This window comes from Pelodiscus sinensis, chromosome 2, assembly GCF_049634645.1.
Source record: "Pelodiscus sinensis isolate JC-2024 chromosome 2, ASM4963464v1, whole genome shotgun sequence".
NCBI classification, from domain to species: domain Eukaryota; kingdom Metazoa; phylum Chordata; order Testudines; family Trionychidae; genus Pelodiscus; species Pelodiscus sinensis.
In genome coordinates, this window is record NC_134712.1 from 23,004,567 (window position 1) to 23,030,481 (window position 25,915).

Here is a 25,915-nt window from a genome sequence, read left to right on the forward strand (position 1 = left end):
TGTTCATGTAACCCAAAAGTATATTTGATTTTTAAAAAACAACAACAACAAAAAATGCATCGGATTGTTGGCTCATGTTGAGATTGTGATCCACAACTCTGAGATCCTTCTTAGCAGCATCTCTGTCAAATCATTTATCCCCCATTCTGTATTTGAGCATTTGCTTTGTATCATCTGCAGATGCAAATATGGTCAGTATGCTCTCAATTCCTACCTCCAGCTCACTAATAAAAATGTTAAATAACACCACACTCAGAACAGATCCCTCTGGAACTCCACTTTGAGACCCCCTTCAATCAAACATCAGTCCATTAATAGTTACTCTTTGTTTGCAGTTGTTTATGAATTATATATCCACTTAATGGTAGCCCCACTGAGCCTGTATGTCTCCAGCAACTTACTGTCATGTGGAACTTGTGTCAAAAGCTTTGCTAAATTTCAGGCATATTCTATCCACTGGATTCCCCCTCTCCTTCAAGCTGGTTATCTTGTCAAAGAAGGAATCACGCTGGTCTGGCATGATCTATTCTTAGTAAATCCATGCTGGCTGCTAGTGATCGCCCCTTCATCCTCCAAGTATTTGTAAATTCCTGGCACCTTAAATGTTTCTTCTCCCATCTGCCAGGATTCTTCCAAGCTGCACAGTTCCCTGTCTGCACTGCAATATTCCCTCCAGTGTAGCCTGCCTAACAGGCCAGCCTCCAGGGATGCCAACTGTTCAATCACACTAACCCACCCTTGCCTTGTTCCTTCTTTGATGCACAACCCTTCCCCACCCCTTCTCCAAGGCCGCACCCATGCTCACTCCATCCCCCCTCCCTGCTTGGTTTGCTCTCTCTGACCCTCACTCACTTTCACTGAGATGGGGCAAGAGGTTGGGGTCCAGACTCTGGGCTAGGGTGAGGGGTTCAGAGTGTGGGATGGACCTCTGCGCTGGCTGAGCCTGGGGCAGGAGGTTGGAGTGCCGGAGGGTGTGTGGGATGCAGGCTCTGGGCTCAGGTGTGGGGCTAGGAAGTGAGGTGCAGGCTCCAGCTAAGCAACGCTTATCTTGTGCGGCTCCTGGTTGGCCATATAGCAGGGCTAAGGGAGGGTCCCTGCTTGTCCTGGCCCCTCGCCACTCTTGGAAGTGGCTGGCATGTCCCTACAGTCCCAGCCACAGTTTCTGGCCAATGGGAGCTGCAGAATCAGTGCTTGGGGCAGGGGCAGCATGCAGTGCCCCTCTCCCTCCTCCTGCCTAGCACATGCCAGCCACTTCTGGGAGCAGCACAGGACCAGGGCAGGCAGGGAAGGATATAAGAACAGAATGACCCACAGTTACAAGTTGCCACACAGCTCTTTGTAAGCAAACACTTTTAATTTTAAGTTTAAAGCATTACAGAGAAGACACATTAAAAAACAATAAAAGAACCAACATGCATGCTAAAATATTTGCCAGAGGCAACCTCAGCTCCTACCTCTGGCGCTGGTACATGCCAGTCCTTAAAAACCCACAAATGGTTTTTACTCACGGTATGACTTGGACTAGGCCCAGAGGCCCCTTGCTGGAGTCCACAGTGTCCTATTACACTTGTGCCAGGAAAGAAGCAGACAAGCTAGAGTGGCTACAGAGGAAGCAACCAATCAGAGAGGCCACAGGGAGCAGCAAATCAGGGCCCACAATGGCCTTATAAAAAAGAGCAGTAGAGCCAGAGACAGGCAGTACTTTGCTAAGAGAATGAAACCATTGTCTCCAGGAAGGAAGCCAATATCAGGATCAGAACAGGTTTGAAGACTATGGACGCGCCCGACCAGAAGGGAGCACTCATGAGAGCTGGATGCCATACTGCTACACATGGTCATCATTGTTTCACGTTCAGAACTGGAACCGCCTTGAATAATTCAGCCTTCTTTTCCTACATCTCTGTCCTTTGATTTTGGCCTTACCATTTTACAGGTGATCAGCGGACAGTGGATCAAGGCATAGCTTCAAAGGTTGGGGTTTTGCATAACTAGAGATAGGGATTATAATACTATAGAGGTAGAGAAGCTCATGACTACTATAAAGGTAGGGATATTACAGCTAAGGAAGCTCATGATACTATTTGTTGTTGTTGTTGTTAGTCTCTAAGGTGCCGCTGGATGACTCGTGGTTTTCAGAGGTAGGGAATTTGCATTCACCTCCCAATAAATACTCTACAGGTCTCACATGTCACACCTCCATTCTCCAGGGATTAAATGCAGTCCTGGCTCACAGTAATACATAAACCATTCATTTAATTCAATGGACCCCAAAGATATGTAAACTTAATTTAGTAAGATCTCCCAAAGAAATGGCAGGAAATTGCCCTATTTTTCACACCATTTATTATATATCATTCTGGTCCTTATCTATGTATTCCATCTAGTACATACTTATTTTAAGTTATTTCTGTAGTTCCCATTGCAACTTTCCAGTTTTCCCAACATCTGGTCGTTAGGCATTGTTGAGGTCCTTTAAAATTAATTTATTAATAGTTTCTTCATTTATACATCTTGTGCTTAATGCATTATACAAATTTATTTTGAAATAGTTTTCAAAATAGGTTAAGGATTGCACAGTGTAATAACATTTTTAGTTAGACATCTTTATCTTAACTTAATTTTAACTTTGTAGCATCATCTGATTTGTTAAGTCCAAGGCCAGAAGGGATCACTGAGGAACTTCCCCAAAATAAATCCTAGAGCAGATCTTTATTTTTGAAGATCCAATATTGACTTTTAAACTGTCAATTATGAAAAATCCACCACAACCAATAGTTAGCTACTCTCACCCTTAAAAAAATGTATATAGAAAATAAGGTGATAGGTAACAGCCAGCATGGAATTGTAAAGAACAAATCATATCAAACCAATCTGATAGCTTTCTAGGCAAATACAACTTAGATGGGGCTACTATAAGGTGGGTGCAGAACTGGCTGGATAACTGTTCTCAAAGAGTAGTTATTAATGGTTCACAATCATGATGGAAGGGCATAACAAGTTGGGTTCCACAGGGGTCTGTTTTAGGACTGGTGCTGTTCAATAACTTCATCACATATTCAGATATTGGCATAGAAAGTACGCATATTAAGTTTGCAGATGATACCAAGGTGAGAAGGGTTGCAACTGCTTTGGAGGATAGGGTCAAAATTCAAAATGATCTGGACAAATTGGAGAAATGGTCTGAGATAAGAAGTTTAATAAGGGCAAATGCAAAGTTAGAAAGGAACAATCGGTTTCACACATACAGAATGGGAAGCGACAGTGTAGGAAGGAGTACTGCAGAAATAGATCCAGGGGTCAGAATGGACCACAAGCTAAATACGAGTCAATAATTTGACGCTGTTGCAAAAAAAGCAAGCATGATTCTGGGATGCATTAACACGAGTGGTGTAAGCAAGGCATAAGAAGTCATTCTTCTGGTCTACTCTGAGCTGATTAGGCCTCATGGGGCATTGTGTCCAGTTCTGGGCACTGCATTTCAAGCAAGATGAGAAATTGGAGAAGGTCCAGAGAAGAGCAACAAGAATAATTAAAGGTCTAAAGAACATTAGCTATGAGGAAAGACTGAAACAATTGGGCTTGTTTAGTTTAGAAAGGGGAAGATTGAGAGGGGACATGATAGCGGTTTCAAGTATCTAAAAGGATGTCACAAGGAGGAGGGAGAAAAATGATAAGACAAGATACAATGGGTTTAAACTGCATCAAGGAAGGTTTAGGTTGGACATTAGAAAAAACTTCCTAACTGTCAGGGTGGTGAGAAACAGAAATAAATTGCCTAGGGAGGTTGTGGAATCTTCATCTCTGGAGATTTTTAAGAGCAGGTTAGATAGACATCTATCAGGGATGGTCTATGGTGTTTGGTCCTGCCGTGAGGGCAGGGGACTGGACTCGATGATCTCTCAAGATCCCTTCCAGTTCTAGTATTCTATGATTCTATGCCTGATTTCCAAATTGACTTTGTCTAGCTTCAACTTCCAGCCATTAGATTGTGATAGACCATCTGTAAACTAGTCAGTCACAGCGAGTCAACAACACGGCCGATGGCCCTCTATTTCGTTCGCTTGTGTATTCACCCAAGCTGGATCCGTCGGTCAGCGGAGTAGGGGGGTTCGGGCCCGCCCCCTCTCCGAACCCCGGCCCAGGGCCCTAAAGGCAGGGACCCATGGTCCCTCCCTAGTGGATGGGGGAAGTGCCCCAAAACGCACCCGCTCACGGGCTCCACGACCCTGCCCTGGGCCGCTTCCTACTCCACCAGGCCTCCCGGCCCGCCTCTCCCGCGTTATCCAGTCTCACCTCTCCCTTTGCTTTCCTCCCTGCTGCTCCGTTCACCTCCTCCCCCTTTGCAGTGCCGGCCCCAGGTTTAAATCTCCCGCCGGCTCCGCTCCCCCGTCCGTCACTTCCTCCGCGACGCCCCCCAGCCTCCCTTCCCCCGTGACCTCATCAGCCCGCACCTCTCTGGCCCCTCTCTCCTGGGCCTTGTCTGTCGGCGCCCTTTGCCTCCCGGCGCTCCCCGCGCCGGGTCCTGGTGCGTCCGCGCAGCCCGACATGCTGGGCCTGTCCGGGCTCCCCGCCCCCCGGTGTGTCTGCCCGGCGTCCCCCCGAGCGCCCTGAGTGTGGGGCGGGAGCGCCCCGTCACACCACTCCCCCTTCATTTCGTCCCTTATACTCGCCCCCTCCCCCGCGTCTCCCTCGGACATCCTCGATAGGCAGTCCGCGTTTTGATGGGCGATCCCCGGCCGGTGCACAATTTTGAACCCGTATGGCTGCAGACTCAGGTACCACCGAAGTATTCTTGGGTTGGTATCCTTCATGGTGTTGAGCCACTTCAGGGGGGCGTGGTCGGTTACCAGGGCAAAGCAGGCCCCTGCAAGAAAATATCGTAGAGTATCTACCGCCCACTTAATGGCTAACGCTTCCTTTTCGATAGTGGCGTATCCCCTTTCCCTATCAAACAGCTTCCAACTTAGGTATAGGATCGGGTGCTCGCCCCCCCCCCCCCCCCCCCGTCTCCTGCATCAACACGGCCCCTAACCCTGTTTCCGACGCATCGGTCTGGAGGGTAATGGGTTTTGAAAAGTCGGGTTGGGCTAGTACCGGCGCCTGAGTTAGTCTCTCCTTTAAAGCTTGAAAGGCCTTCTGACACTGCTCAGTCCATTGGACTCTCTGCGGCTTCCCCTTGCGGGTCAAGTCCGTCAGCGGGGCAGCTAATGATGCAAAGTGGGCCACGAACCGGCGATAATACCCCGCCAAACCCAGGAACTGCCTTACTTGTCTTTTTGTGGTGGGGGTAGGGTAGTCCCGAACCGCTTGAATTTTGTCCACGAGGGGCCTCACCGTCCCCTGACCTACCGTGTACGCCAGATAAGTCACCTCCTTCTTTCCAAACTGGCATTTTTTGGGGTTGGCCGTGAGGCCGGCTTGTCTCAAGGCCTCCAAGACTGCCACAACGTGTTCTAGGTGGTGCTCCCAGGTCTCACTGAACACTATAATGTCATCGATATACGCGGCCGCGTAGTGCTGGTGTTCTCTCAGGACTCGGTTCATGAGGCGTTGGAACGTTGCGGCCGCCCCATGTAGGCCGAATGGCATGGTCCAGAATTGGTAAAGGCCGAAGGGGGTCGAGAAAGCCGTCTTCTCCCGGGCCACTGGCGCCGGCGGGATCTGCCAGTAGCCCTTCGTTAAGTCGATCGTGGATAGGTACCGGGCCTTCCCCAGCTGGCCCAACAGCTCATCAATGCGTGGCATAGGGTATGCGTCAAACTGGGAAATCGCATTAACCTTACGGAAGTCAATACAAAACCGGAGTGCCCCATCTGCTTTGGGAACCAGAACAATTGAGCTCCGCCACCCGCTGTGCGATTCTTCGATTACCCCCCAGTCCAGCATGTCCCCCAGTTCCTTCTTTACGATGTCCCACATCTTACGGGGGAGGGGTCTCACCTGATCCAATACCCACTTCCCTGGCTCGGTGACGATCTCATGCTGGGCCAGATGCGTCCACCCCGGTCTGCTCGTCAGCACCTCCCGATGCCTCTCCAGTAGGCTCCGGAGTTCCTGCTGTTGTTGCACCGTGAGTTCGGCCCCGAGCGTGGCTTCTTTGACCATCACCTCCGGGTCTCCCCACGGTCCGAATTCCACATCCTTCGTCTCTGTTTCTATTAGAAAGGCTTCCCGGGGGACCCACCGCTTCAAAAGGTTAACATGGTAGATCTGGGTGGCCCGCCGAGGACCATCCAGCTGTATCTCATAGTCCACCTCCCCGACCTTTCTTAACACCCGGAAGGGCCCCTGCCACCGTGCCAGTAACTTGGACTCTCCGTCTGGTAAGAGGAGCAGCACCTGGTCGCCGGGTGCGAATTCTCGAACCCGGGCCCTTTGGTTGTACTGCTGGCACTGCCCTTCCTGGGCTTTCTGCAAGTTCTCCCGCGCCCACTCGGCCAGAGAACCTAGTCTCTGCTGGAGCTGTGTCATGTAGTGGACCACCCCCAGGGCTGGGGTAACCTGGGCTTCCCACCCTTCCCTCACCAGGTCGAGGATCCCCCGGGGCTTCCGCCCGTAAAGCAGTTCAAAGGGTGAGTAGCCCACCGAGGCTTGGGGCACCTCCTGGATGGCAAACATCAGAGCGGGCAGTAGCTTATCCCATCCCCGGGGTTCCTCCTGTACGAATTTTCTCAGCATACCTTTCAGCGTCCTATTGAACCTCTCGACGAGGCCATCGGTTTGGGGGTGGTAGACGGAGGTGTGGATCTTGCGGATTCGTAGGAACTTGCACAGCTCGGTCATCACCCTTGCAGTCAAGTTGGTGCCTTGGTCCGTTAGTAGCTCTTTCGGTAAGCCTACCCTTGAGAACACCTTGACTAGTTCCTCCGCTATCACGTTGGCAGTGGCCTTCCGCAGCGGGATGGTCTCGGGGTAGCGGGTTGCGTAGTCTACGATTACCAAGATGTAGACATGCCCTCTTCCTGACTTTTCCAGGGGCCCCACCAAATCCATTGCTATCCGTTCGAATGGGACGCCCACGATGGGCAGGGGGACCAGCGGGGCGGGGGCCACCTTCTTGCTAGATGTCTTTTGGCATTGGGGACAAGACAGGCAAAAGTTCTTAATTTCTTGGTACACCCCTGGCCAGCAGAACCACTGCAAAATTCGCTGCTGGGTCTTTTCGCTGCCCAGGTGCCCCGCCCAAGGGTGGTTATGCGCTAGCTCCAATACCTTCCAGCGGTACGGGCGTGGCACTAACAATTGTGGGTTTTCTTGCCCGTCCGCCCCCACTGCCACCCGGTAGAGTCGCTCTCCCCGTACCTCAAAGCGTGGTCCCTGACGTCGCCGCTCCTCTCCTCCCGGCGTTTCCTCTGCCTCCGCCCGCACCTGGGTCCATGCTGCTTGTAGTGTCGGGTCCTCCCGCTGGTGCGTCAGGAAGTCCCCTTCCTCCACTTCCAGGCGTAGCGGGGGGTTGGATCCCCTAGCTTCGGGCCGCCCGGTTTCTCCCGAGGTGGGGACCTCTTCCCCTTGGGCTGCCAGGACAGGCCTCTTCCGCCCCGGCCCCGGGCCCTCGTGGCCTGTACCCCATTCCTTCAGCAGGGTGGCCAGCCCCAACCAGTTTCTCCCTAGCAGCGCCGGGTAGGGGAGTTTGGGGGATGTGGCAGCCTGACAGTGCACCCTGGTTTGCCCGTCATCGATCCACACCTGGATGGTGTAGTACGGATGTACATCCCCATGCACGCACCTCATCCAGATTTGGGGCCCGCGGGGCCGGGAATCAGGGACCATATCCTCCCGCACCATGGTCTGCCCGCACCCCGAATCCACAACCGCCCTTACCCGCTTCCCATTCAGGCTTATTGACCTGGTTACCTGGGCTCGCGATGAAGTGGCTCCGGCTGCCCCGTCCCGCTTTCTCTGCCCGAAGGTACAATCCATCAAGGGACAGTCCTTTTTGAAGTGCCCTTCCTTGCCGCACTGGAAGCAGGCCCCCCTCGGGCTAGGGTCCACCTTCGGGTTGGGTGCCCCAGAATCTCCGCCCACCCCCGGTTGGCTTCTGCTGCTCCCCGGCGGGTTCCAGATTGGGGCCAGCTTCCGCTCTGCCCCCGGACCTCACGATGGTCTGCGGGCCGGTTCCACCCCGTGCGCGGTGTCCGATCCCCCACTAGGGGTCGGGTTTCGCCGGGGCCCCGAGGGAGCTAGAGGAGGGTGCCTTCCCCCCGTTTCCTCCGCCGCCGTAAATCGCTCCATCAATGTAATTGCTTCTTCCAACGACTCCGGCCAGTGTCGGCGCACCCACTTTTGCCCTTTGGCGGGCAGGATCCGGAGGTACTGCTCTAGCACCACCTGCTCCGCTACCTGCAGTCCTGTCTTGCTGGCGGGTTCAAGCCACCGCATGCCTGCCTCCCTGACTCACTGCCCCAGAGCCTGCGGACGCTCCTTCGGGTCGTAATGGGTATCTCGGAACCTCTGTTGATACGTTTCCGGGGATATGCCCAGCTGGTCCAACACGGCTTCCTTGACCTTGTAGTAACACAAGGCGTCTTTGTCCGCCATACTTCTGTAGGCCAATTGGGCCGGGCCTGTTAGGAAGGGGGCCAATAAGGTGGCCCAGTGTTCCTGCGGCCACTTGGCGGCGGTAGCCACCCGTTCAAAGGTGAACAAAAATGCTTCTGGATCGTCTTCGGGTCCCAGCTTAGTCAACCGAAGCGGCAGCTGGGCGCCCGGGATGGCGCCGCCCTCCCCGTTTCCTAGGGGGCCCGGCTCCCCCCCGGGTGCGCCTCCTCGGGCCGTCGCACCCTCGCAGATCTCCTTCAGCATCTGCCGCTGCTGATCCTGGAACTGGGTCATCATGTCCCGCAGCACCTGATTCTGATGCTGCTGTTGCTGTTTTTGGTTGTCCACCAGCCATTCTATGATCTTGTTGACCTCCATCTTGCGTTCCGTGGATAGGTCAACCGCAATTCATAGGTGGTCAACACCTATTTCTTTCGAGAAACACCAAACGAATCAGTGACCCTATTCCTCTCTCTCTCGCGCCCACCACCCCCTTTTTGTGTGTGTGTGTGTGTGTGTGTGTGTGTGTGTGTGTGTGTGTGCTACCCTCCTCCCTAGAGCCCCTTCTCACTCCCGGGGCTCAGGGACCCGGTGCCCACATTCTCCACCACGTGTAAACTAGTCAGTCACAGCGAGTCAACAACACGGCCGATGGCCCTCTATTTTGTTCGCTTGTGTATTCACCCGAGCTGGATCCGTCGGTCAGCGGAGTAGGGGGGTTCAGGCCCGCCCCCTCTCCGAACCCCGGCCCAGGGCCCTAAAGGCAGGGACCCATGGTCCCTCCCTAGCGGATGGGGGAAATGCCCCAAAACACACCCGCTCACAGGCTCCATGACCCTGCCCCGGGCCGCTTCCTACTCCACCAGGCCTCCCGGCCCGCCTCTCCCGCGTTATCCAGTCTCACCTCTCCCTTCGCTTTCCTCCCTGCTGCTCCGTTCACCTCCTCCCCCTTTGCAGTGCCGGCCCCAGGTTTAAATCCCCCGCCGGCTCCGCTCCCCCTGTCCGTCACTTCCTCCGCGACGCCCCCCAGCCTCCCTTCCCCCGTGACCTCTTCAGCCCGCGCCTCTCTGGCCCCTCCCTCCTGGGCCTTGTCTGTCGGCGCCCTTAGCCTCCCGGCGCTCCCCGCGCCAGGTCCTGGTGCGTCCGCGCAGCCCGACATGCTGGGCCTGTCCGGGCTCCCCGCCCCCCGGTGTGTCCGCCCGGCATCCCCCCAACCGCCCTGAGTGCGGGGCGGGAGCGCCCCGTCACACCATCCTTTGTTGGATTGAAGAGCCCATTATTAAATAGTGGGTCCATTGTCTATCAGTGGTTGCACCAATGCCAAATACTGCAGTAAAATAATCCCTTTGCTTCTACTCAAAACTCCCATGTTTATGCAATCAAGGAGCACCTTAGCTCTCAGTGCAATGCTGTAGCCAAAAGGACTTTGTTCAGCTGCTTATCCACCATGATCCCCAAATCTACTTTAGTCACTGCTTCCCAGGATAGTGTCTCCCATCATGTACATTTGGCATATATTCTTTAATCATAAATCCATACCTTTACCCGGCCCATACACAGGAATTTCTGTGGAGGGGGTTCAAGCCATGAGAGAGACTGGTGGATGCCCCACTCCTGTGGCCCGGCCCCAGCCTCACTCCTGGGGTATGGAGATTAATCAGCAACGTGTTGCCTCTGCCTTCCTCCAGCCAGCCAGAACACAGGGTCAGGGAGGCTGGAGCAATGTGCTGCCCAGTCTCACGCTTACTTGGAGGACTATGGTGGGGTGCATTCGCACCCTTCACGCACACAAACACCATGAATGAGCCGGTTTACATTGTTACATTAAAATGCATATTGCTTGCTTGCACCCCACTAAGTGATCCAGATGGTTCTGTATCAGTGATCTGCCCTCTTTGTTATTTACCATGCCCCCATTTCTTGTGTCATCTGCAAACTTTCTGAGTGATTTTTAAAAAAGCGACGAAGAGTCCTGTGGCACCTTATAGACTAACTGAAGTGTAGGAGCATAAGCTTTCGTGGGCAAAGACCCACTTCGTCAGATGCATGTAGTGGAAATTTCCAGAGGCAGGAATAAATATGCAGGCCAGGATCAGGCTGGAGATGACCAGGTGGATCCAATCAAGGAGGATGAGGCCCACTTCTAGCAGCTGATCTGGAGGTGTGAATAACAAGAGAATAGAAGCTGCTTTTGTAGTTAGCAAGCCATTCACAGTCTTTGTTTAATCCAGAGTTGATTGTGTCAAACTTAAAGATGAACTGTAGCTCAGCAGTTTCTCTTTGAAGTCTGGTCCTGAAGTTTTTTTGCTGCAGGATGGCTACTTTTAGATCTGCAATTGTGTGTCCAGGAAGATTGAAGTGTTCCCCTACAGGTTTTTGTATGTTGCCATTCCTAATATCAGATTTGTGTCCATTGATTCTTTTACGTAGGGACTGTCCTGTTTGGCCGATGTATATAGCAGTGGGGCATTGTTGGCACATGATGGCATATATTACGTTGGTGGATGTGCAGGAGAATGTACCAGTGACAGTATGGCTGATCTGGTTAGGTCCTGTGATGGTGTTGCTGGTGTATATATGTGGGCAGAGTTGGCACCGAGGTTTGTTGCAAGGATTGGTTCCTGAGTTCGAGTTATTATGGTGCGGTGTGTAGTTGCTGGTGAGAATATGCTTCAGGTTGGCGGGTTGTCTGTGGGCAAGGACCGGCCTACCTCCCAAGGCCTGTGAGAGCAAGGGATCATTGTCCAGGATGGGCTGAAGATCACTAATGATGCGTTGGAGAGGTTTTAGCTGGGGACTATAGGTGATGGCCAGTGGTGTTCTGTTGGTTTCTTTCTTGGGCTTGTCCCGTAGCAGGAGGCTTCTGGGTACACGTCTGGCTCTGTCAATCTGTCTCCTCACTTCCTCGTGTGGGTGATTTTAAGTATGTCATCAATAAATTTTTTTAAATAGCATAGGACTAAAAACCACCCAGGCAGCACCCCTGTAGTAATGCATCCATTCAATGATGATTCGCCATTTACAGATACGTTTTGAGACCCATCACTTAGCTAGTTTTTGATCCATTTTATAATCTTTCTAGTTTTGTAGTAAGTCAAATGCGTTAGAGAAGTCTAAATATATTATAACATTAATACCTTTACAAACCAAATTTGTAATCTCTTTAAAAAAAGATATGAAGCCAGTTTGTTAGGATCTATTTTTCATAAGCCCATCTTGACTGGCATTAAATATATTATCCTTTTAGTTCTTTATTAATTGAGTTCCACGTCAATAGTTCCATTGTTTTGCCTGGGATAGGTGTGAAACTGACAAAGCTATTATTTATCCATGTCATCCTGTTTACTTTCTTTAAATATTAGCACAATAATAGATAGCATTTATCTGATGTTCTGGAACTTCCCAAGTGTTCTAAGACTTACTGTAAATCAGCACTAATGATCCAGCAATATCCTCAGCCAGCTCTTTCAAAACTCTTAGATGAAAACTGTCTGGTCCTGCTGATTTTAAAATGTCTAGTAGCTATTGTTTATCATTGTTCCCAGGAAAGCCTACTTCTCAGCCCATTAGGTGTCAACATACGTTCCACCTTGTTGCTAAGATATTCTTTCATAGTAACACCCTCCTTAAGTATGTACACATCTTAACACCTTAAACAATAATTAGTATAAACAGCTGTTGTGTGATTTTTTTTTATGCAAATTCTTATTATACAAGTATCAGTATAAGGCATAGAAATATAACCTGCGACATTTCTTTTTGACCTTTTGCTGCTTAACCGTACATCAGAAAACAAAATGATGCTACTCAGGATCACCTGTCACAATTAAAGGTCACGTCTGTTGAGTTTTGTGTGATTAGGATGATTACATCTCCATTGTGCAGCAATTAATAGAGTTTCTTAGATTTTTCTCATGCTATTATCCCTTTATATGACATGAATACTTTTCACTCTAACTTTGAGCCTGAAAGTTCTTGTAAAAGGACTAAAATGTACAACAAGGATTTGGGTTATATTATTCAAGTATCAGAGAGGTAGCCATGTTAGTCTGGATCTGCAAAAGTGACAAGGAGTCCTGTGGCACCTTACAGACTAACAGATGTATTGGAGCATAAGCTTTCGTGGGCAAAGACCCACTTCGTCAGATGCATGGTTAATTTCCACTACATGCCCTCTGACGAAGTGGGTCTTTACCCATGAAAGCTTATGCTTCAATACATCTGTTAGTCTATAAGGTGCCACAGGACTCCTTGTCGGTTATATTATTGTAATTTCTCAGTTAAAACACGGGGGCTGTGTCTACATGGTGAGATCTTGCTGCCTGTCTACACTGGCCACGAGTTCTTGCCCAAGTACACTGACGTTCTAATGTATGAAATCAGTGCTTCTTGCGCAAGAACTCTAATGCTCCCACTCAGGAATAAGCCCTTGTGCACAACTGTTCTTGCGCAAGAAGCCAATGTAGACAGGCAACATGAATATCTTGCGCAAGAAAGCCCTATGGTTAAAATGGCCATCAGAGCTTTCTTGCGCAAGAGAGCGTCTACACTGGCACGTATGCTCTTGCGCGAACGCACATGCCAGTGTAGACGCTCTCTTCTGGAAGAGTTTTTGCACAAGAACTCTTCCGCAAAAGAGTTCTTGCGCAAGATCATGCCAGTGTAGACGTAGCCTAGTTGATCTGAGTTTCACATCAGAGCATTGCAACATCTTTGTCAATGACTATATACTTAGTTTTGCATCTGGTGGCAAGATACCTAACCAGCTTATTACTCATAGGTTTATCATTTCCTTTCCAATGCCTAGGGCATCTTTAAGTAGCAAAGATGGTCACAGGTGTTCTCTGGTGTTGCAGTGGGTTTGATCTGATCAGGAATGGGTGGTAACTGATCTACGCGACGACTATGTGTTTTGGATTGTTTGTCCATTATAGGACTTGCTGAGGTTAAATTATATACATCAACATCTGTCATGCTAATTACCAAAATGTAGGTACTCACAATTTATGTGAAAAGCTTCACTGCTTCTTCCTCCCCAATTACCAGGTACTTTATTTTAGCAAGCATTTTTGCTATTAACAATATGTTTTTAAAATAAAATCATATAAAACTTTATACAATTTTTGTGGCACACACTATATTAGGGTTAAATGATTTGTTACCTCAATTCAATTATTTTGTAAATGTCAATTATAAATATATGCCCATATATTTCTGCATTAGAGAATAATTTAATTACAAAGAAAGGGTTTTTTTCGATTAATCAAAATTTCTTATCCAAACAAACATTTATAAGGCAGCAACTTTCAGTATTAATGTAAAATTATATTAATATGGTCATAACCTTTTTTAAGTTGTACCATTAAATTCTAATAATATAGATATGAGTATATTACTACCAAATAATATTTTTGTTTGCCTATTTTTTTTTTGGCTATTTGTTAAACCTAGTAGAAATATCTTTAAATTTATTTTTTTCTTTTGTCTTAGTAAATTTATTAGCCTTCATATAAGGTCTTCCACAATGGTGGGCAATTACATCCCTATCTTTGTATGCATTCTCTTACTAACTAATTAATAAACCATCTTTCATTGGATTTATTTGAGGTCTGTCATTATCCAAGATGTCACAGATCTCAGCTCAAGGGAGCATTACTCATTGAACCACAATTAAAACTGCCATTGATTTTTGGTTGTTGACTACTGGCAAACTATGGATAATTGATTATTGACTATGAGCAAATGGTGCCTGAACAAGGAATCCAATAAGTGGTTATTGATTGGTCTGGCAGGGTGAAATCATGATCTACCTGCTAGAAGTAGGACTAAACAGTTATCAAGGATTGGACTCTTATTAGGATGTGCATACCTTGTTCACAGGCTTTCAGATATGTTTTTTATATCAATAGATACATGAATGTTGGAACAGAACAAATAATTGAAACATCACTGGTGTTAATATCAGACAAAACAGAAAATGCAAAACGAAAAAAGGAGGGTAAACCTATACAGGTTGGACCTCCCTGGTCCAGCACCTGGGGACCTGCCAGACCATGGATATTGCTGCACCAGGGAATCCCAGTTAACAGAGGTTCAGCCTTATAAATATTAAGGGAGAAAAAGTGAAATGCTGCCCTGTGAATCAACACATTTGACAAGTACAATAAGAAAATTCAAGCTAATAGTAGTAACAGAAGAGCCCTTGACCTGTTCGTAAATACATGTTCTTCAACATGGAGGGGCTCCATCATGCTGGCTGCAGTCCAAGAACAGGACCCAGGGAGTTATCTGTGTTTAGTGTTCCTCTCAGAGGCAGAAAAAAAAAGTTGTAAAGAAAGAGGAAGTAGATGAAGAATTTAGTGAGATACACAGTCAGGTTAACCAGGGCATGATTCCCCCTAAATTGTGGGGGGAAGTACAACCATTGGCAGGTTGGACTCAGGCTGTCAAACTACAGGGAAGGTCTTCCACAGCCATTAGTAATTTGTGTCACTGCACGTGAGTTCTCTGCTGTTTGGTTACTAAATTCAATCAATGCTGACTTATTAGAGGGTTGTCGCTATTAACCAAATTTGAACTTGAGAGAGTGCCATTCACTCGATGTATAAACACAATTAAAATTCCTATCAATTACTGGCTACTGATTAACTGGCTATTGATTGTTGTCAAATTGATTATCTACATCCTTAAAGCAAAGGAGTGGGAGATCACAGGGAGCAATCCTCTTAGCAGAGGAAGGGGAGGTACAATATACCTTTGCTCTGTTCCTCACACAATTCATTGAGCCCCATGAGCACCTACGTAGGGAAGGATTTAATGCTCTTCCCAAAGAAGGGATGGGAAGAGCAAGAAACAACGCTACTTGGGTATCTCCCACACAGCTTTGGCTCCCCTTCTTTGTTGTCAATGGGACAGGAGAATCCAGGCCTTATATTTGGATTTGAAGGCATCTTTCCAGTGATTTGAATATAATGGGATCAATTCTGACCAGTGATATTACAAACCTGAAACATGTCATGCTGGTGTATTTCCAGGTGCTAGATCCAGGTAGAACTGATTACATCAGATACAAGAGCACTCTCTTCTTTGATGATCCCAGATTGTCCTTTGTCCAGAGAACTGACTGAGCAATAAGCACATTGGTGATGGAAAAAGCTTATTAAAGTACCAGGATGACAATATGAACTACTAGGAGTGGTTTATAATAAGATTACATTTGCATAGCACAGTGCTGATTTGTTATTTTTATTAAAATACATTGTAATATCCTTTTGTAAGGTGAGCTTACATTTACTGCCTGTTTGTTTGTTTTTTACAGCCCCAACAGAGATATCTCCATAAACACCACCAGCCTCTAAAGCTTCTGTCCTGCCAAGTGATATAAAAGTGAACTTACTTCGTGAAAAGCCTAAGAAATGGCACTGCCAGAAGGTGACCATGGAAAATTGAAAGATTAACTGAAATACAACCATTCAGTCAAGATGCATTCTGGAAAGTCCTGGTTTGCTGTGGAATTAAAATGTGGTGCATAAAAATACAGTGCTAATTTGTTCACAGTGGTCATTGATAGACCATTAGCTGGAAAATTGTTTCCAGTTTTCATCACTGTGCATAACTTTGAGTTCCCTTTAGGGGAGTATCTGTGCCCTTCACTAGAAGTCCTGTTTTAGCATGGCAACTACTGGATTATTTTAGTATGTATGCAGATGGCATGGTGATGTTTTAGACAAAAAAATTACAGCAGTTCTCCAGTCTGAGTAGAAATGGTCACAATAATGCATCCCCAATAGGAATGTAAATGTCTTGTATATGTTAGTTATGCAGTCTAATGGTATTATGTTTAATTATATGTGATCTCCACACTGAAAAGTTAGCACGTTCTATTCATGTCAGGAAAGGTCTTTTCCTTATTTCAATACTAAAATATATTTCAGTACCTACACTGAGATAATATCTAAAATAGTCCATACTGGCATATATTCACAGATTCATGGGAGATTGCATAGATAGATTTCTTCATGGCAAGTGTGCCACTAGACTTATTTCATTGAGACTTACTGAACAGCTATCATGGAAGTAGCTAGGAATAGAGGAGGCTGAAGGGGTACTTGGACATTGTATCTACTATCTTCTGCCCCCATCAATAAACCAATCACTCCGCATTTCTGTTGTTCCAATATGAGTTTCCCTTGAAATTTTAAAGGAAAAGATCCCTTCTCATTGTGCCCTTGGCTTTGATCTTCATGAGAAACTGGAGAAATTCTAATTCTGCTAATCACTGTTTTTGTGGGCTGGGGAATCACAGCTTGCAGAGTCCAAACCAAAACTCTGGAAGATAATAAAGAATGAGAGGTGGACTAGATGCTCCCTCTGTGTATGGCCCCTTGAAGTGGACAGACACATCTGTTAACATTTTAACCCAAAACATTTGTTTTTAATCTGAACTGGGGTTAAGGTAATGGGTTCTAATAACCCTTTGGGCATTCTGTAGCAGGCTCAAGACTGTTGCATTCAAACTGAGCATTGTTATTTGTTGTCCAGTGTCTAAGTGGTGGACACCATGGGTTGTGTCACAGCTGGCTGTGGTACAATTTTCATCCACAGGGACTATGGGGAAGTACTTTTCTTCCCAGCCCTTACATTTGGGGCCTATCAGCAGCATCACAAGGGATCAGCCTGGTTGTTCCTGCAATTACTAAATCAAAGATGGCAGTTTGGGTATCCATGGAACATTTTTCTCTCCAGCCTAATGGACCAATTTTTAGTTTATCTGACCAGGGGAACCAATGGCCATGCCGGGCCCCAGGCAGTCGGGGCGGGGCTGGCTCCGTGCTGTTGGAAGGGGCAAGGCCTTAAGAGGGAGGGGCGGGACTGGTGCAATCAGTCTTCAGAGCCACCAGGAGCACATCATGCCACCTCCCCCAGACCTTAGAGCAGCCCAGAACACATTGCATGATGCTCCAGGGACAATTTAAAGGGCCCAGGCCCCTGCACTACCATTGCCACAGTGTTGGCCAGAAGTCCCAGGCTCTTTAGAAACACCAGATCCTAGGGTAGTTCCCTCCTTTCTCCCCCCCCTCCTCCCCCCCATCAGTGGGCCTGCATCTGCCAAAGCTGCAGTGGGCCATCTATGGTGAAGATTGAGGTACCAGTGGTGGAGAGAAAATGAATCCTAATGTGATTACAGTAAGACCAAGGGGTATTTTTGAGGAAGTTCATTTATTACACTTTTAGAAGCTCTTCTATACCCTACCAGTGACTGTAAGATCAACCAGAATGCCAGTGCAGCCAAAGTGTACATTTTTGGCTTTTTCAGATGGGTGTAGATTTATGGCAGAACTTTTCACCCGGTCTCTGATATGTGAACAGTATATATACTCTTTGGTTAGGTACAAAAATATTCAGGCTCGGCATGTTGGATACTATATAATATCAATTCAGAGCTCAGTAATACTTAATTATGGTCAAGATTTTCAAAAGTGTCTAGTGATTATTGGGTGCTTAACTTGACACCTGACAGGAACCTGATTGTAAAAAAATGCGGAAAAGGTTACTCAAATTAGGTACTGTAAACTTTCAGGCATCCAGAATAAAAAATCACTCTTGAAAATCATGGCCTTCAATTTAGTTTAGTTAGAAAAACTCAAATACATGCATAAGAATATCCTCCAAGTGCAAAGTTGCTAGAGCTCTACTTTAGCAGAATGCACATTTTAGAATTGCCCATAGTATTGCAAACTGACTTTTTTTTTTTAAGAAATTGGTCACATATGTTGCAAAATGTCATTAAAAGTTTTTGCCCTTTCTTATTGTTCTGTTTCTGAATGAATTCTAGGAACTGAGACCTGTCATTTTCTTAGGTCACTTATATTACTATTGCTGTTTAAAAAGTTTTGGTTTGCTTAAAACAAAAGAAACAGATATTTATATGTTAAGGATCCTCTTTTATTATAGTCAGGTTTACAACATAGTGATACATTTAGAATAATTCAAATGATAAGGTTAAGATTGTCACAGATCATGGTACTACATAGGTGTGAGAGAAAAACGTGGGTTCAGTTAACAATCAGTAAAATGTTTTTATATCAATGTTAGTTGTAAACGTCTGCTAGTACATGGGCATGAACTTAGATATCTGAACTAATCCTCTTAAAACTGTTTGTTTTAAATTATTCCTGGGGTTTAATTAGTAAGATCTTGGAATATAGTGTTAATGACACTGAGAAATGTGAACATAAAGGCCAAGTGGAGTTTCTCAGAGATTTCAGGGAGCTGCAGCTTAACACTATGCTTGAAACTTATTTAGGCCTCAGTCCTACAAAGACCTATGCATGTGAAAGACAGCAAGCTTAATAATTGTCCTACTCACGTGTGTAAGTGTCTGCAGGAGCAAGGCCATAAGGAGCTTACTGTATGTTTGATTTGTATTTAACTAGTCACCATGTTTAATCACTGTTACTCTCTGAAAGTAGGCCATGCTTCCTCAGGGATATTTATGGAATTATTATACATCCACTAAAATATTGTCTGAATCCCAACACATTCCTCTGAAAAGTATGTAATATAAATAAGGGGAGGAAAGGGGTTACTTTATTGTGAATGGAGTTGAATACTGTGTTGTGAGAGAGGCTATAGAAAGCTTTCATGTTTTTATGCTGAACACTTTATTAATAGCAGACCCCTCTACTTTCGCCTGAGTCCCAAGAATAGATCCACGGAAAGAATGCTCTGTCTGTAGTCATAATTAATTTATAACAAGGGTGCCAACACTAAGCCAACATGAAAGGGAAGGAATAAGTTAATTCCTGCAAAAAGGAAGTGAATTTAAATATGATCATAGCCATTAATTCTGTGCAAAATCAGAATAGCAGACAAATGCCATTGTAGTAGAATATCACTTCTCATTCAGCCCTATGGTGGGGAAAGGAGAAGGAGGGAGAGAGAGAGAGTGTGTGTGCAAGAGAGAGAATGTGTTATTAACTTAATAATGTGGGTGGGTAGATAGGCAAATACATATGTCAGTATCATCATTAAATTTACCACTGTGACACTGCAATTGAGCTATCATAGACTTGATTACTACCTCTAAAGTACGGGTAAACAATAATAGTAACACTATCAGAATACTCCTGTCTCAGCCCTCTGTCCTACAGCCTTGCTCCCGTAAATGTCCAGTTGCCTGCTACCCTTACTCAAATGTGGGGCCATGTGAATAAGGGCTGCAGCATCAGGCCTTCACTAAGGAGTTTTCACACAGACCAAGCCATCTTAGCTACTGCAGATAAGACATCGTCTTAAACTAGGAAGGTAGACGAATCACCAGCCTACATAGGAAATATACTACAGATGAAAATATGTTATGTACTTTTTATTCCCTATTTTTAGCTATATTCCTTGCTCTGTCTGAATCTATCTCACAATTGATTTGTTAAGAAAGATACAGTCTTACAGGCAAGAAGCTTGCAAAAGCACTATTAGCTCTTCGGTTTTGCCAATCCATCTGTATCCAAGTGCATTAGCAAATTCATTCTTTGCACAATTTTTCTATTTTTTTAAGAGTAATTTTGCAACTATACAACTAGGCTTAAAGCAGCTGCATACTATTTTAAAGAGAGGCTCACCTTTGAAGTGACACAATTCTATATTCTGCAAGGACTGTGGGGCAGATCCATAGCTGGCATAAAACAGCAAAGATTCATTGACATCATTGGCGCTTCACTGATTTATGCCAACTGTTGATGCCACCCCATTTTGCTGGTTTTTTCTTACAGTTTCAAAAACACCAGATAGATCAATTATTAAAAAAAATACTAACACTTGAAAAAATAAAATCTTGCTGTTTTTACCTCTGTCCTCTTATAGCAAATAGTATCTTTGCAAACTCAGACTTAATGAAAGTCCTCAATACCTGGCTGTAGTACAATTGGCTCTCGTCTCTAGACTATGATCAATATAAGATTTTACTTTAAAAAAGAAAAGGTCCCTGTTGTTTAATTAGGGTTTATAGAGTCAAAGAAGCAAGACTGCTGTTGGCATTACCTACAGTAAACTTCAGGAAAGATGTTTTGAGTACAAAACATCCCAATACATAACAAATGGAAACATGGGGAACTTGTCAACAATGAGTACAAATCCAGACGATTGATAAGGGAAGCTAAAGATATAAATGAAAAATCTTTGGTCAGTAGTGATAAGAAAGAATTATTTAAATATATAATGATTCATTGAAATCTTAGCAAATTATAGGTCTAGTACTTGCCAAATATGTTAAAGTAACCAATCCAGATGCAGGAAAGGCATAAGTATTCAACAACTATTTCTGTTCTGTAGTTAAAAAGAAGCAGTGTATTCAGATATTATAGTGCTAATGAAATACTTTCTATTCTATCAGTTACTAGGGAGAATAACAAACAGCAGCTATTAAAGATAAACCTTTTACATGTGTGGGACTAGATGACTTATACCCAAGAGTATTTAAAAAATTGACTGTGGAGCTCTTTTAATCATTAGTGTTATGTTTTTGTTTTTAAACAAATTATAGAACACTGGGTAAGTTTGAGACGTGGAAAAGGGCTAGTTTAGTGTCTGTATTTAGAAAGGGTAAATTAGATGTCCTGGGAAATTGTAGGTTGGATATCATAACTTCTATATTGGGTAAAATCATAATTCGGTGGATGTGAGATGCAGTTAGCAAAGAATTAAAAAATGTTTGCACAATTATCTCTGATCAATGTGGTTTTATACAAAATGAGCTTGTCAAACTTATCATTTTTCTGAAATGACAAGTTGGGTTGACAAAAGTCACTGTGTTAGCATTATATACATAGATTTGTGTAGGTTATTTGACTTAGTCTTGCATTGTATGCAATATAATTGTAACTGTGTCAGTCCTAAGACATTAAAGAGATAAGAGATGTGAATCCTGGCAAAAAAAAACAGGGGGAGCATGTGACTATGCATCTCTTCCTAGTATTGCCGTGGGAAGATACAGAACTAGGTACTCGGTGAGGTGGGTCCATCCTGCGGGGCCCAGCCAGGCATTGAGGGAGGAGAGTTCTGCACAAGGAGAATGAATTGGTCATTCACCCCTCATATGAGGTAGGGGTGTGTGAGGGGGTCCGTGTGTGTGTATCACTCCTCTCCGTGTGATCCCTCAAGTCTTAAAGATAAAGTACAAAAAAAGAATCCAGCTACATTGTATTTCTTTTTATGGGGGTCAGTCAAGTCAACGTAATGTTAATTTGAATGTTTGTACTGCATAAAAGGTGTTCTGTATTCAGCATAGGCAAATATGGTCACCCTATCCAAATGGTATTTAAAAAGAACAAGTCTGTGTTTTTCCACAGTTAATACCTGGGAGCCAAATCATGCACTCAGATCATTGGCTTCTGCAAGAGTTTTGCCTGACTCAGGAGTACGAATGGCAAAAGTTGGCACTGGATTGGTAAAGCGGTTTAGAAAAGGAATGCTCTTTGCCAGTACATTCTGAATATTTTTATTTTGGAAAAAGTTTGAAATTTTTGTTTAAAAATGAAACTTATTTTAAAAAATATGTGGGTTTTTTTCATTGATATATTTTATTGTTTAGGGAGCACTCCTGATGTTATTAAATAATAGTAATGACTACTCACATGTCATATTATGAGTCAAAATCTATATTTTTACTTTTAAAATTAAGCTCTGCTGCTATTCAGTACTGACTAAAACATCTTTTCTTCAGTGTCTCTTGTTTGTGTTAAACTGAAGCAGTGTGACACTTTGACCAAGAAGATAAGCACTCCGTGTCCGAATGAGATGAGCAGATGTTTTTCAATAGCCTTGTGTTAGTCCTGAATCATTTTTCTAGGCTATTGTAAAAAGCTTCTCCCCTAATTTTTAAAATAATATTGTGACTTTTTTAACTTGACATGTCATGTTGTGCACTACTACTACTGATTTGTTGAGACACTTTTATTTATGTTAATATAAAACTGAAAAATTTAAATTTTTGTTTTGAAATTTACATTTTCAAAAGGATTTCTTTTCATTTAGAAAATGATGTTTTCTCTTGGAAATGTGCATATAGCGGCAAGTTCACAAAAAATGGGATTAATAAAAATGGCATTTTCTGATGGGAAATTGTTTTGACTAAAATTTTCTAACCAGATTTAGCAATAAACACTCCACTTAGTAGCAAGCTTTTACATGATTAACCCCTAATATTAGATCATTTTGAATTTTGATGCTTTAAAAATAAGTAATAGAGCACTCAGTTTCTGATACAAGTGTCACAAAACAATTGATGGGAATATTATAAGCAGAATACCTGCCTTTTACAAGTCTTCAGTATTCTCGGGGGGGAAACACAGAATATATGTTATTAAGAATAGACAATAAAAAACACTCAGCCAAAGAAAAAAAGTAATGTGTTTACATTTAACAACCAGAAGGTGATGTAGGCAGACTGGTGTTGACAATTTTACCCAAAAAGCAGGCTAAAACTGAGAACCTAGACTAAAAAAGTATAGATCTTTTGGATTTTTGCTGTAATCCAACATAAAATCCTAAAGAAATTAGTTTGGGAAATTACTCCGTAAAGAACGCTAACGCACGAGAGACAGCCATGGAATGAATTTCATGCAGCCACTAGCTTATGTTTGTGATAGCTTATAAGCATCTTCAGTATTCTGAACAACCTTGCAGCCTGCAAAGGAGAGCTGTCCTTAAAAGGCATGTTTGAGGTCATAGTTTGGACAAAGAAAGAAGCTGATGTTGCAGATGGCTGTATAATGACAGCTTCTGCTCTAAAAGCAGGATTTTGAGCATTATTATACAACATCCAGGCTTAGCTTGAGAATGAGATGTAAAGCTTCTTTCTGATTTTTAAGTGAAGAATATGCACCAAATATATCTACAAAAATTCCACTGTGCCACTGTTGTTGCATCTCTAATCATATTATTTCTATTAAACACTAGCAGTGGATTCCTCTATTTAACATCATTAGCCATCAAATTAAATAGCTATACACCAATTTTTAGCAAAAGGAGATCGATACTGTAGCAAAACTGCATTTGAGCAATAAAGAGCTGTGTAGAGAAAAATATTGATCCACCAAGTTGAAGGCTTTGGGGGTTGGTTTGTTTGTAGCGTGCATTTATACATCCATGGAGGCTCTCCCTTATTGAGCCTGGCTCTGATCTCAAGATTAGTTCAGATGGAGGGATGTTTAGATTCCTCTTATTTTACTACCTGATCCTCATTTGCTGTATCCAGTAGCCTCTGTTTCTTTGTTATTCCTCTGAGAAGGATGGAAGAAAGATCTGAGTGACCTCCGCTAAGATCAATGCCATGCCATAAGTGTATGATCTCCCAACCAGTGCTGAAAATCCTGTTTCAAGAGGTACTCATTTATAACCCTTCTCCCACCTGCAAATAGGCTTCGGCTCCACTGACCCAGTTAAGAGAGAGAGAGGGAGACTCTTGTGCCATGCTTAGATCTCAGTCCTGAGAGACGTGAATGGAAGTTGAGGGCATTGAGCACTTTGCATAATCTAGATCGTAACAGTCTCAATCCCCTGATTGCAAAAGGCCATTGAAAATCTGAAACTGACAAATAGAGGGCCACCGAGAACAGGTTAACTTTACTCTTTTGATAAATTATTACTGTATATTGGGCTCAACTCAAAATTAAGATGAAATGCACAGCACAATATCAGACATGTAGCAATTGACTATGCTCCTTCTAAGATAGGACATAATCTAATAAGTATGGCTCCTCTTATTTTACTAGAAAAAAAAATGCTGCAAGTAAAAAGACTTATCTACCTTTTCATGGAATTTCAGAATCAGGAAACAAAAAGCCAACCAATCATCCAATACTAAGATTTCACACACCCAAATAATTGGCATTGTATAATTCTAGCATTTATTTCTTCCAGTGCTGAAATATGTCTGATTCCGCTTTCAATGGAAAGATGCCTGTTAACTTCAGAAAGCATTGCTTCTGGCCACTTAATCCTTTTGAGATTCTAGGCATGTAGGTCCAGATTTTTAAAAGTTGATTTTTTTGCACTCTCAAAAAATGTGAAAGCAATTGTTTGTAGGTAAAAATGAAGCATGTAGAAATGAACTATCCTATCACTCCTGTAAACTAAACAAGGTAAGCCAAAATCAGTACAGCTGTGCTCCTGTAAACTCACTTGTGCAGACATGGCCTTTGGCTGCTGTCATGGCTTCATTTGCACTCACAAATAATGGATGCAAATTTCAAACACAGAAAGGTAGGTCAGTTTAGATTGCTTTGGAAATCAGTGGCCAGATCTATAACAGAGTAATTTACCTGATGCAGAAATTATTGAATGAAGTTCTATGCCCAGTCTTTTGCTGGAGGTCAGAGTTGATGATCATAACAGTCCCTTCTAGCCTTGAAATCTATGAATCCTCAGTTGGTATAAATCACTGTAGCTCCATTGATTTCAATGCCAATTTGTACCAGTTGAGGATTTGGCTTTAGGCTTCTAATCTCCTCTTAAGTATATACATGGCTGACAATCTAGAAAATGCTAGCACACTAAGGGCTCATGAGTTGTTTTACTCATAGGTCACAGTAAAAAGCACTTCCTCCCAGCATGCCCAGCGCTAAACTTTTTAAAGACCGAGCCAAATAAGGTGGCATAATCAAGTGTGTGCCTTTTTGTTAGACGTACACTGTTTCTTCCCAGGCACTCAAGGGGTTAGTCTGTGGAGCAGTTCTTTCTTTTTTTCCCTCTCTCAAAACACAGGAATTATTGTACAATCTAATTTTGAGTGCATTAAGTGGCTGTCACCATTAATTCCACTTTATTGTTTTTATATTTACTTTTTAATTTCTATTTTCCAAAGTTAACAAAAAATAAAAATAAAAAAATCGTTTTATTCATGAAATTAATATTATTATCAAGATTTTGGTATCTTAGGGCATGATATCTGGATGCTTTGGAAATCTGCTTTATCATTTTGAATATTGGACAATTTTGTACTCTGCATTGTTTGACTTAATTTGTGCATGGCAACGTAATTAAAATATGGAATTTGTATTAAAGTGTAAAAGTGTTTTGTTTGATGTAAACAAATCCAAAGTTTGATACTGCTTGCGTTGAAGCCAAGGAAACAAAAAAATAAAGAGTGAGCAGAATCAAAACCTTACTAATGAAACTGATCACACTAACTTGATTTAAAAACAGAGGGGAAAAACCAGATTGTGATTTAACAATAAATCCCAGCAAAATGTGTATTTCATCTGGCATTTCCCCTATCACTAATTTTGTAGAAGAAAAATAAAAATAAAAGGCCACGTTTTCATAGATCTACATTAGTTATATGCAAAAGACAGTAAATACCATTAGGAAGGTAAGAGTA

At 44.1% G+C, this 25,915-nt stretch overlaps 1 protein-coding gene across 2 annotated transcripts in view; it reads left to right on the forward strand.

The window, feature by feature from the left end:
* The window catches only part of SAMD12 (sterile alpha motif domain containing 12), a 237,804-nt gene extending 212,212 nt beyond the window's left edge, over positions 1-25,592 (forward strand). For both annotated transcript variants that reach the window (XR_012901249.1, XM_075920192.1), the window contains one exon: positions 15,857-25,592. Coding sequence is in view for 1 of the 2 variants with exons in the window: in XM_075920192.1 (XP_075776307.1) it covers positions 15,857-15,879 (23 nt within the window). In the remaining variant the exon portion in view is untranslated. The remainder of the gene's footprint in view (positions 1-15,856) is intronic.
* The last annotated feature ends 323 nt before the right edge of the window (positions 25,593-25,915 follow it).